Source organism: Colossoma macropomum, unplaced genomic scaffold, assembly GCF_904425465.1.
Source record: "Colossoma macropomum unplaced genomic scaffold, Colossoma_macropomum, whole genome shotgun sequence".
NCBI classification, from domain to species: Eukaryota; Metazoa; Chordata; class Actinopteri; order Characiformes; family Serrasalmidae; genus Colossoma; species Colossoma macropomum.
Window position 1 is genome coordinate 5,788,333 of NW_023494790.1, and position 13,402 is coordinate 5,801,734.

General features: G+C 40.0%; 1 protein-coding gene across 1 annotated transcript in view; it reads left to right on the plus strand.

The window, feature by feature from the left end:
• LOC118809052 (alpha-actinin-2) overlaps nucleotides 1–13,402 on the plus strand; it is a 61,446-nt gene that overhangs the window by 43,608 nt on the left and 4,436 nt on the right. The window contains exons 15-19 of the mRNA XM_036571985.1: nucleotides 2,388–2,570; nucleotides 3,483–3,617; nucleotides 3,698–3,877; nucleotides 6,524–6,670; nucleotides 12,202–12,267. Coding sequence (XP_036427878.1) covers nucleotides 2,388–2,570; nucleotides 3,483–3,617; nucleotides 3,698–3,877; nucleotides 6,524–6,670; nucleotides 12,202–12,267 — 711 coding nt within the window. The remainder of the gene's footprint in view (nucleotides 1–2,387; nucleotides 2,571–3,482; nucleotides 3,618–3,697; nucleotides 3,878–6,523; nucleotides 6,671–12,201; nucleotides 12,268–13,402) is intronic.

Consider the following 13,402-nt stretch of genomic DNA (forward strand, 5'->3'; position numbering starts at 1 on the left):
ATCATGAGTTTAATTTAGAAGTAAAAAAACTTCCACATGTTGATTTTTTTTTTTTCATGTCACTACCGAAACAGAGTTTTAGTCCATAGGTGGAGCCTTATTTTAGCCACACCCCTGCATTTTAGAGCAGAAAGTGAGACTACATCCCTGTTCCTCATGGCATGAGCCGAAGAGCAGAAGTGTGTGTTGTGTGTTACTGTGTCCACTCACTGTCCACTCTATTGACGCTCCTACCTTGTCAGTCCACCTTGTAGATGTAAAGTCAGAGACGATAGCTCATCTGCTGCTGCACAGTTTGTGTTGGTCATCCTCTAGTCCTTCATCGGTGGTCACAGGATGCTGCCCACAGGACGCTGTTGGCTGGATATTTTTGGTTGGTGGACTATTCTCAGTCCAGCAGTGACACTGAGGTGTTTAGAAACTCCAGCAGCACTGCTGTGTCTGATCCACTCAGACCAGCGCAACACACACTAACACACCACCACCACGTCAGTGTCACTGCAGTGCTGAGAATGATCCACCACCCAAATAGTACCTGCTCTGTGAGGGTCCATGGGGGTCCTGACCACTCAAGAACAGGGTAAAAGGGGGCTAACAAAGTATGCAGAGAAACAGATGGACTACAGTCTGTAACTGTAGAACTACAAAGTGCACCTATACAGTAAGTGGAGCTGATAAAATGGACAATGAGCGTAGAAACAAGGAGGTGGTCACAATGTTATGCCTGATCGGTGTATATCGTATATACAGTCAGTGGTTCAGCTCCTCTACAGTTGTAGCCTCTCGCTCTCGTACCACTACATTACGTCTTGTTTAGAGGGCAACCGGAGCTTCTTTCCACTTTGTTGTTGCTTTTGTTAGTCTGAGGGTTGTTGATTTATTTACAACCAATGAAAGGCGAATGACCATAAAATCTACACTCTTAAAAAAGATGGTTCTGCAAAGGTTCTTTAGTAAAGAAAAAGGATCTTTATAGAACCAAGAACACAAAAAGAAGCCTTCACATGATTAAAGGGTTCTTTGCATCAGGAAATGGTTGTTTAAACTGATGGAGAAGGTACTGTAGATGGTTCTATATAGAACCTTAGCTCCAAAAAGAGTTATGCTATTGTTACAATATGAGCTTGCAACAATAGAAAAAACATTTTTGGTGCTATATAGAACCCTTTTCAAAAGGATTCTATTTAAAACCATCTATAGCACATTCTCCATCAGCTTGAAGAACCCTTTCATGATGGAAAGAAGCTTTTAATCATGCAAAGGGTTCTTTCAGTGTTCATGATTCTAGATAGACCCATTTTCTTTACTAAAGAATCTTTTGAAGAACCATTTTTTAAGTGTGTACAAATCCACCTCTTCTGCTCTGCTCAGATCCGAACTTGTTCTAAATGAGGACCTTCTAAAATTTGTAAATCTCACAAATGGATGGAATGAAAATATTGATAAAAGAGAAAGAGAAAAGAGAAATCTTAAGAGATCCAAAGGGATAGAAAGGGAAAGATTTTACATTGGGGGGTTGTTTTTGTAATATTTTTTGACCTGGGGGATAGCATCATAAGGCAATTATTCAGTAACTGCATGAAATAAATGTATTTTTTTTAAAAGCTCCACTCAAATTAACAGAACATGTGTTTTATGATCACACATATTGCTATATGCTTACAATTTACTGCTGAAAGCCAAAAATCTTAGACGCTCTTTGTATTATTTTATAAAAATCATTTTTACAGAGCAGATCACTGAAGAGACGCCATCTGTTTATAGTTTATAGCCCAGATTTGTGGAAAAATGGGTCGACGTTCAGTAGAAAAAAAAAAAAAATTGTGAGTTCAGCTTCTTTTATTATAAGGGTTTAAAATTACATCACCCATCTATTAGACTGGAAAGAAGACAGTTACAGCTCTCATACGACCCCCAACCTTTTGAATGTAGCTTATGAAATATAAAAGCTATGAAGAATATGACGAAGGGCGGTTTGAAACCACCGGTGGTCCCAAAGGGTTAAAAGCAAATAATACAATAACACAATAAAAAAATTCAAATCATAATTAAAGAAATCAGAACCAAAATTTTGAAAGAATTATTTAAGACTTGAATTTTAGAAATTGAGAGCTGACTACCATGTTTGGCCATTTACATTCACTGACACTCAAAATCAGTGCCTATGTAGCATCACCTAAATAGAGGATCTAACAGAAAGGGAAGAATCAGTAGCTACTTTAATTAAGACTATAGATCCAGACACCTGCCAGGCCTAGCTGACCCAGAGCCTTTATTAAAAGCTCTTATTAGGGCCACATCTCCACTGACCGTTCCACTTCCTCTGTAATTATTTGAGTTCGTGCTGTAGCGTTTTCTCACCTGGGTGTGTTCATGTATGTGTGCAGAATCTGATTTCAGCTCATGAGCAGTTCAAAGCGACGCTGCCCGAGGCGGATAATGAGAGACAGGCCATTCTGAGCATCTATAACGAGGTGCAGAAGATCGCCCAGAGCTACGGCATCTCCCCCAACCTCACCAACATCTACTGCACCATCACCCCCGCCGAGCTCAGCCTCAAGTGGGACAAGGTACGTGTGTACAGTCGTATACAAAACTTCGAACACCCTCACTCAAATTTCATGTTTCGTGAAAATAAGCCAACACATTCATTACAGCGAACAAACTTAAATATGGCATTTTCTGCAAATTTATATACATAATGGGGGGAAAACATGTGCCATAACTTTTGCACAGGCCACATTTTATGTTCCATTTTTTCCCTAATAGGTTAAATTCAGCAAGCAAACAATATTTGTGCATTAAAATGTGCAGAAGTGTGGCCTTTGTAGATAATGTGTTAACTTACACCAATCAGGCATAACATTCTGACCACCTCCTTGTTTCTACACTCACTGTGCATTTTATCAGCTCCACTTACTATATAGGTGCACTTTGTAGTTCTACAGTTACAGACTGTAGTCCATCTGTTTCTCTGCATACTTTGTTAGCCCCCTTTTACCCTGTTCTGTAGTGGTCAGGACCCCTATGGACCCTCACAGAGCAGGTACTATTTGGGTGGTGGATCATTCTCAGCACTGCAGTAACACTGAGATGGTGGTTGTGTGTTAGTGTGTGTTGCACTGGTCTGAGTGGATCAGACTCAGCAGTGCTGCTGGAGTTTTTAAACACTGGGTCCACTCACTGTCCACTCTATTAGACGCTCCTACCTTGTCAGTCCACCTTGTAGATGTAAAGTCAGAGACGATAGCTCATCTGCTGCTGCACAGTTTGTGCTGGTCATCCTCTGGTCCTTCATCAGTGGTCACAGGGCGCTGCCCACAGGACGCTGCTGGCTGAATATTTTTGGTTGGTGGACTATTCTCAGTCCAGCAGCGACACTGAGGTGTTTAAAAACTCCAGTGACATTGATTTGAATTACTAAGGCTTTCCTTAAAAAAATAAATAAATAAATAAAGTGCGTGAAATGTTTGTGTGAGTAGGTGAAGAGGCTGGTCCCACAGAGGGACAGTGCTCTGCAGGAGGAGTTATCCAGACAGCAGGTGAACGAGCGGCTGAGGAGGCAGTTTGCGGCCCAGGCCAACCTCATCGGACCCTGGATCCAGACACGCATGGAGGTACAACACCAACACCAACGTCTGCATGTGTGCAGGATCGAGAGATCTGAGCGAGCTGCAACTGTTGACTGTCTTTTCAGGAGATCCTGCACAGTTCGGTGGAGGCAGGCGGCACTCTGGAGGACCAGATGAACCAGCTGAAACAGTATGAGAGCGTGATCATCAACTACAAACCCAACATCGACAAGCTGGAGGGAGACCACCAGCTCATCCAGGAGTCGCTCATATTCGATAACAAACACACCAACTACACCATGGAGGTACACACACTGAAACACTGATGGTTCCCTATATTATCCAAAAATCTTCAAATTGGTGAAGGATTGGTTTGGCAAAAAGTCAGATTTACACGATTTTCCACTTAACCCAGATGTAGTTGATCGATCAAGACGTGTTTGGGGAGGTCAGTAGACCAAAATTGCTGTACGTACATCACCAATACGTCTTTCAGCCCACTTACATTTACATTTACATTTACATCATTTAGCAGACGCTCTTATCCAGAGCGACTTACAAAAAGTGCTTTGTCTATCCAGAGAAAGAATCTTCGCTAGCTACCAATAGGTTAGAGAGAAAGACAGTCCTAAGCTCAGATACTGCTAGAATCAGAAGGTCATTGACACCTTGTGAAAATTGACACCTAGTGAAAAGGGAGTTAAACACAGAACAGTCCAATACAATACAATATAATACATAAGTGCTGTACAATACATTACAATCAATACTTAATTTAGTGCTCATTTAAGTGCTGAATAAGCAGGTGTGTCTTCAGTCTGCGTTTGAAGACCGTGAGAGACTCTGCTGTACGGACAGCCAGTGGGAGTTTGTTCCACCACCTGGGTGCCAGCACAGGGAACAGTCTAGATGCTTGCCTTCTGCGCGCTTTGAAGGATGGCGGGTCAAGCTGAGCTGTACTCGAAGCTCGAAGGGCTCGTGGTGCAGTTCGAGATTTGACCATTGCCATCAAGTAGGGAGGGGCTGGTCCATTTTTGGCTTTGTAGGCAAGCATAAGGGTTTTAAATCTGATGCGTGCAGCTACAGGAAGCCAGTGAAGGGAGCGCAGCAGTGGGGTGACGTGGCTGAACTTGGGGAGATTGAAGACGAGCCATGCTGCTGCATTCTGGATGAGTTGCAGAGGCCTGATGGCCTGCATCGGAAGACCAGCCAAGAGCGAGTTGCAGTAGTCAAGCCTTGAGATGACAAGAGACTGCACTAGCATCTGGGTGGCCTCTCGAGAGAGAAAGGGTCGGATCCTCCGGATGTTGAACAGGAGAAATCTGCATGACCGAGTTAGGTTCGCAATGTGAGTCGAGAACGATAACTGGCCATCCAGAACCACACCAAGACTTCTTGCCTCTGCTGACGGGACAATCAGAGAGTTCTCGAATGAGATGGCAAGATCATGATGAGGACCTGTAGTTGCAGGGATGAATAGCAGCTCAGTCTTGCTAGGATTGAGCTTCAGGTGGTGAGCTGCCATCCATGAAGAGATGTCAGACAGACATGCCGAGATCCGACTTGAAACCTGTGTGTCAGAGGGTGAGAAAGAAAGCATTAGTTGAGTCCAGCACTTACTTAAGGTCATGCAGACTTGTCAGTGTGGTTTAAGACACAGTATATAAGCTGTAAAAATGAACAGAACTTCATTGTGTAACACAGAAGGCAGCCATTGTTTTATAAATTACTGTTAATCTAGATTTTTCGAGCTGAAAATATATGTTTTTAAATAGAAACAACAGAATTTGCAAATGTAAATCGCATCCATAGGCCTGCTTGACTGTGTTGAACGCAGTGGGGTGTTGGATTATGCAGGGGAGTCGGATTCAGCACAACATCTGTAGATAGACGTTTTGGGGATATATTTACAAAACAGATTTGGGTGACTATTGACTTCTGTTGCTTATGAGCAACGTCAGTGCTAAACGAAAGAACAAAAATGTGGACAGCAAATCTGTCTTGACTGATCGGCTACATCTGGGGTAATGGTAAAAACTATCTAATTTAGTTTTGTCACCAAACCATTCCTTTTAACAAACTATCCGGTGAAACCCAGGGCCCTTTTTTCATAAAGGCACATGCACAGTCTAATCAAGTAATGCAGGCGTGTTGCTAATTAAGTTGGATGCCAGTGCAGTTTTTACCCCAAAGCTGTTTTGGTGGACTGAAAAGATGCCTGCACTGAAAATTGCTTGAAAATGCTGGAAATATTTTTCAGCTGTTTTCAAGATGTTTTATAAATAAAGTGGTACTCAGGGTTTAGGAATGCACTTTGGCGCTTTCGTAACATCACTCCACTTCAACAGAATCTGCGTCGCCTGATGATGAACTAAATACAACTCCGTAACATTAACATCACTCCACTTCAACAGAAACGATTCAATAAGTATAAAAACATGCATATAAATAAATATTTATTAAACATTGTTCTATTTCATGATATTTTTATATGATATATGATATATATGATATATATAAGCAACAGGCCACTTAAAGGAGGTGGAACTCTATTTAAGGTGGCACTGAATTTAAGGTGGAACTGGATTTTAAGTTTGCACTGAATTTAAGGTGGAACTTCATTTAAGGTGGCACTGCATTTAAGATCACATAGAATTTAAGGTAGAACTCCATTTAAGGTAGCACTAAATTTAAGGTGGAATTGCATTTAAGCTGGCACTGAATTCAAGGTGGCAGTGCAGTTAAGGTAGCAATCAAATCCAATGAACTTTGGATACAGTAGCAACCACCTAGCAACATCTACACAACACTTTAGCAACCATCAGCAGTCTTCCACCACTTTAACGTTTTAACGTAATTAACTGGCTTTTTCAAGCCAACTTAAAGTTCGTTCACATACTTTCCCTTTCTAGTTAGTGTTGACCTCTGTTTTGTCTCCACGGTAACGGCAGCACATCCGCGTGGGCTGGGAGCTCCTGCTGACGACGGTCGCTCGCACCATTAATGAGATTGAGACGCAGATCCTGACCCGCGACGCCAAGGGCATCAGCCAGCAGCAGCTCAACGATTTCCGCTCCTCTTTCAGCCACTTCGACAGGGTAACGTCACCCAGCCATGAACACCGACTCTACTAATGTACTAACTGCTACTTCTGAAGGAGAGCTTCACCCAGCAGTGAATGGAACCCAGTCAGCATGAGGCTGCTGGTCAGCAGAAAACAACATGTGAACATGTAAAAAATGTCTAAAGTTGAAAGAATCATATGATTTAAATGCCCATAGCACACAAAATCTCAAGTCCATACAACCCATATGTGGCATATCAGCTGCAAAAACTGCCTGTTTTGAATTCAATGTTTTTGTGATGTCATGCAAAATATTACATTTAGATATAGCCGCCTATTTAGCTCCATTAAATGGTATTTATTTTATTGAGATCAGTCATTCCAAACTTTTGCATGGTAGAGTACAAACAATTGGCATCATTTTAATAGTGTCACTTAAAAATTGATAATTGTTGCTGTGGCAACAATGAAGTTAGTAAACTTAAAGAAAAAGAAACTCAGCTACCCACAAAGGACTTTGGAGCTCCTTGTATGAATGTGCAGATTTAACACATTGAGTTGTTTCCCATATCGCTACAGAATAACTAGCCTTCAGATGTAATAATTCATAAAATTTAAGTGGTTAATCCTTACAAATCTGCTTTCATGGTATTCATTGAATAATTCTTAACAGTGTAGCTTTATTTTGTTCATTGTTTACTAGCATCTCTCAATGAAATATTCCTTTTAAATAATGTTCCTGTAATAAGTTAAGTTAAATTACCCGCATTGAACCCATCTGTGCAGTGAAACACCACATACACACTAGTGAACACACACACTAGGGGGCAGTGAGCACACTTGCCCGGAGTGTTGGGTAGCCCTATCCACGGTACCCGGGGAGCAGTTGGGGGTTAGGTGCCTTGCTCAAGGGCACTTCAGTCATATCCTGTCAGCTGGACCGGCTGGTTCCCTAACCTCCAGCCCACGGCTGCCCTCATATCATAATAATCATAGTATAGCAGCAGTTCACAAGTCTCAGATCTGGTTGCCCCCACTTGATGTAACTTTAATTAACTGTATTAAACCAAGGTGTCTGTATTAATGTTGTTGCACCAAAAAATCGAATTAATTCCTTACATTCTCAGGCTTATTACATACTAAGGCATATTATTCAGTAACTACAGGGACTTCAATGTAAACTGGCTGAGCTATTCCTTAGGTTATAAAAGTGTAACAGCAAGACTTTGCACACTTTTAGGGGTTAAATGCCCTCAATATTTTTCGATTAAAGCAAACATCAAATTTATTCCTGCTACTTTAGTATTTTAATGTGTAATTTAAGCTCAAATCAGTTAGGGAATAGATTTAAAACTTTTGTCCTCAGTAGCCACGTTTACCTGCAGCCTAATAATCCATTGATAATCCGAATAGACTAGTCTGATTGAGGCCATTCGGAATACAGTTTCTATCTGATTGAACGAGGTGGGTAATCCTGTAAATAATCAGTTAAATAGAAGAATAATATCCGTGTAAACACCTATATCCGATTACATTCCCTATCGGAAAGTTTAAGTATATTGAAAGTTTATGACGTTCAACATGGCGGAGCAGAAACTGGTCTGCAGAGGAGACGAAGTTTATGCTCTGATCTTTAAAAGACGGCGGTAGGACAGGCGTCCAGCTTATGTGTCTCAGAAGACGACGTCTTCCTCTCGGCCTTCTTTAATAAGGACATTTTTCTGAGTGAGACATAATTTTAAAGCAGTTAAAAACACAAGCACACCAACTGAAAACTCATCTCACTCTGACTGGACCTCACGTGACGTTCGCTGTCATGGTAACGTTTACTCTAAGTGGTACTCCACGCATGCGCGTCATTTTGGATCGGATTACTTGCAGCGCCCATGTAAACGAAGATGTCCATCAGATTGTTGAGTAGAGTAAGAATATGAACACCTCAGTCTTGATTTGTAATCGGAATGTATTCAATCGGATTGTTTTTGCATGTAAACACAGCCAGTGTAATTATAGTGCTGTCAGTTTTCTTTTCGGCCAAGACAATAGTTTCCCATTCAAATTATTCAATAAGTAGTTCTCTGAGAAGCCACTGCCTTAATTTTAAACCTAAACTTTGATTTATTGCTGATCTCGGGTTTACTTGAGAGAGAATTCCACTGAATTTCCGCAAATATAAAGAGTCTGAATTGTTCCCAGTGGTGGTGATAGGAACCAGACGTCAGAAGAGTTTAATGCCTCTAAAAGCTCCTTCACAGAAAGTCATTACTTGAAATAGTTGTGAATGCCTGAGACATTGCTTTATGATAGTTTTTAGATTTTCTCATGAGATGTATTGTTAATATACACTCATTGTGGAGAGGGGCATGCAGAGTGTTGTAAGGCAAAAGAATGTCCAAAGATGATTTATCACTATTTTACCATCACCAACATTACATTGTAGACATTGTGACCCCTCCTATCACCACCATCATAAAGAAATGTTGGTAACAATAAACCATTTCCTCACTGAACCACTGTATCCATGCAGACATTTTGAAAAATTGGTGGAACTCCCCCTTTAACCTGCCTTGCGACAGCCAACTCTTTGACTGTATTACAGACGTAATAATAATTTTGTGTGTCTGCATGTTGCCACAGAATAACCTGAGGAGAGCTTGTTTGAAGTGAACTAAAAGCTTGTCTGAACTCTTTAACCTCCTCTCACAGGAGGTTGAAAATAAACAGGTATTCATCTAACGCTACTTACACTGCCTGCATGTATACAGATTTTACCCCAGGCATACAGAATAAAGTGGCTCTGACTAGTTTGTAACACCATGTGCACAGCCTCAGCGCTCCTGCACTCAGTCTGTATAAGTGCCCTTTTGGATGCCGTGTATAATTTCAATAATTGCCTTTTATGTGGCCATTATTTAAGATCCTTTTGAGTGAGGCTCAGCCATTGACAGCATATATAATCCAGTGATCCTGCTGTTCTCAATGGGAACCAGTGGAGGTTGTTCATGTCACTTTCTCAGAGCGGTGGTCAGCGGGAATGCGTGAGACTGCGTAATGACGCAAATCACCCGCATGCGGTTCAAATTGCCACACTGTTGGTCGGAGATGCCCAACGACAATTGGTAAACATGTTGAAGGACCATAAATCATTACAACCATTCAGCAAAACAGTGCACTTTCACTATATTACTACTTCCTAATAAGATCATTGTAAAATGAATTTAAAATGATTTATGTATAATATTATTGTATATTATATGATAAAAATAATAGATCTTGAATTATTATTATTATTATTATTATGAGCATAACTTTCATATAAATTCATATATTACTGAATAAATAACTACGTAATGAATAAAAAAGCACTTCTTCTTTTTCTTTATCTTCTTCTTCTTCTTCCTCTGCTTCTTCTTCCTCTTCCTCTTCTTCTTCTCCTCTTCTTCTTCTGATTCTTTCTCTTCCTCTTCTTCTTTTTCTTTATCTTCTTCTTCTTTTTCTTGTTCTTCTTCCTCTTCTTTTTCTTCTTCTTTTTCTCCTTCTTCTTCTTCTTTTTCTTTATCTTCTTCTTCCTCTTCTTCTTTTCTTTATCTTCTTCTTCTTCTCTTCTTCTTTTCTTCTTCTTCTTCTTCTTCTTCTTCTTCTGCTTCTTTCTCTTCCTCTTCTTTTTCTTTATCTTCTTCTTCTTCTTCTTTATCTTTCCTTATCTGTCTTATTTTATTTATCTTCTATCTTCTAAGATATCTTATCAATCTTTTTATTTTCTTCTTTTTCTTTATTTCCTTCTTCTTCTTCTACTTCTTTGTCATCTTCTTCATCTTCTATTTTTTCTTCTTCCTCTTCGTCTTATTATTATTATTATTATTATTATTATTACCATAATCATCATACACTGAAACCGCTCTGAGCTTTATATCACTGAGAAGCTTCTACTTCAGTCATTTAACTGCAGTACTTGGAGTTGCAACTTTATCATGTTATTTTCTGTACGATTACAATAAAAAGTTATTGTGAAGCTATAAAGTGATGGTCAAAACTGTGGACAAAACGCCAGCACAATAGTACACTTTCACCAAATAACAAATTTTAGTTACTACTTCTTGTAGAAGAGGACAGGGCCATGATGGGCCTATGTTATTAGACTGGAATCAGCCTGAAATGAATGGAAGTGAATGGAGAGCTTCTCTCAAATGGTCCTCTTGTGCCTGAGCAGCTTACTTCTGGTGGCACATGTTTGAAGGCAAAAGCTGGGAGCCTGGGCTCAATTTAGCTTCAGTCTGGGAATAGAGGTTGTGCCCCTATGCTGTAGTACTGAGCAGATACAGAGATTTCCCCTCAGTAACTTCAGCCTATCACACTGCATAATGTGGTTATTTTGAACAACATCCAGACATAAACCAGTGGTCACCAACCTTCTTCCTGGAGATCTACTTTCCTGCAGATTTTAGTTCCAACCTCTGTCCTAAACTGCTGCCCCACCTTACACGACATTAATGCATCCAATCCAGCCAGTCAAGGACTTCTGCTCCAGCTAATTAACTTCTTGAGGTGTGGCCAATTGTGGTTGGCCATAGTAGACAACATTCACATTTTTTTCTGCTGAAGATGGGGAACAAATCCATCATTGGTTGATAAAACTAGAATTATAGGCTGCATTGAGAAAAAACTCTTTAACACTACATTTGGTTTCCTCTGAAACACAAATAGGCTGATAAGAGTGATTGCAATATACTGTAAATAAATTGCATTGCTGCATATTCCATCTGATAATGAGTGTGTTTACATGCACTTAATGCATTCCAATGACTGCAGAAAATCCAATAATTGCAGATTTTTTTCAGTAATCCGATCAATGCGTTTACATGCAATTGAGTAATCAGATAATGGGAAACTCTGGGTCTACATGAGTCAGACAGTAATCAGTTTTCTGCTTTGCAACCAGCCAATGAACAAACAGTAGCGTAAAACTCAAACTTTACGCCGCAGCTTTTTTTAAAACATTGCGCCACTTGAAAATATGAACATCTAGAAGATGAAGAATATTTAAATCCTTCATTTCGTCAAGCATGTAGTCGGTTTCAGTGTGGCTCCAATCTGAAAGAAATCAGAGTAAGAGTTCACATGCATTGAGAAATCTGATTACTGAGCTCAAATCCGGCTCTCTTTTTCAGATTTCTTAATTGGATTTCAAGACCTTATTCCAATCTAAGAAATCCGACTACGCTGTTTACATGACCATTTGAATAATCAGATAACTGCAGAAATCTGATTATGATCGGATTATTGAGTGCACGTAAACGCACCCTGTGTTGCACTGAAAGTCTCTTTCTCGTCTTGATTTCTTCCTCCGTTTCTGTCCCTCGTGTCTCTTTTGTTTGCCCTTTCACCCACTTCCCCTCTACTGGATGTGTCTATGAGATGCTGCCTTCCTCTTATCGTTACTCCTCCCTGATTTGACGCTGTGCCCTCTGCATTTCCCCTCCATATTCATCTGTTCATCCCTCCACCTCTCCCTCCTTTTCATTTTCTGTTGTTCTTTTCCATCTCTCTTCTCTCTCCATCCTGCAGAAGAAGAAAGGAGGCATGGAGACTGATGATTTCCGAGCGTGTCTCATCTCTATGGGTTATGATCTGGTAAAGAAACCATAAACAATGTTTTTGCTGTCATCTTTACTGCTCTTCTCATAACACACTCATTCAGAGAGGTCTGATGTGAAATGCTTTGTTCTAGAGAAACAGAGTCAGAACTGTTCACAGTGGTGGTGATAGGAACCGAACGTCTGAGTTTAATACCTCCAAAAATGCTCCTTCACAGAAAGTTACTACACGAATGAAATGGTTATGAATACGTTGCCTGATGTCCGAGACGCTGCTTTGTAGTAGTTTTGAAACAAAGTACTTAGAAAATCCATTCATGGTGGTTTTAGATAGTAAATAAAACGGCTGTATTTGTGTTGTAGTCATGGCAACCCCTGGTTCCTATCACCACCACTGTAAAGAAATCTGAGTCTCCAAGTTTCTCTACAATGAACCATTTCACATCAAACCCCCCTGAATGTCTCAACCATGTCCAACCACTGACCACTGAGTTATGGAGAAATTTTGAAAAATTAGTTGAATTCCCCTGTGCACTCTTAAAAAGATGGTTCTCAAGGGTTCTTTAGTATGGAAAATGGCTCTATATAGAACCATGAACAGCCCAAGAACCCTTTGCATGATTAAAGAGTTCTTTGCATCATGAAAGTGTTCTTCAGATTGATGGAGAATGTGCTGTGTATGGTTTTATATAGCACCTTTTTGAAAAGGGCTCTATATAGCACCAAAAAGGGTTCTACTATGGCAATGTCAAGCTTGTAACAGTAGATAAGCCCTTTTTGGTGCTATATAGAACCCTTGGTTAAATAGAACCAAATACAACTCATTCACTTTTTTAAAAAGGGTTCTATATAGCAGCAAAAAGGGCTTTTCTGTTGTTACTAGCTTGACATCTTAACCATAGTAGAACCCTTTTTGGTTCTATATAGAACCCTTTTCAAATAGGTGTTATATAGAATCATATACAACATTACATACACCTTTTTGAAAAGGGTTCTATAGAGCACCAAAAAAGGTTTTTCTATTGTTACAAGCTTGACATCACAACCATAATAGAACCCTTTTTGGTTCTATATAGAACCCTTTTCAAATAGGTGTTATATAGAATCATATACAACATTACATACACCTTTTTGAAAAGGGTTCTATAGAGCACCAAAAAAGGTTTTTCTTT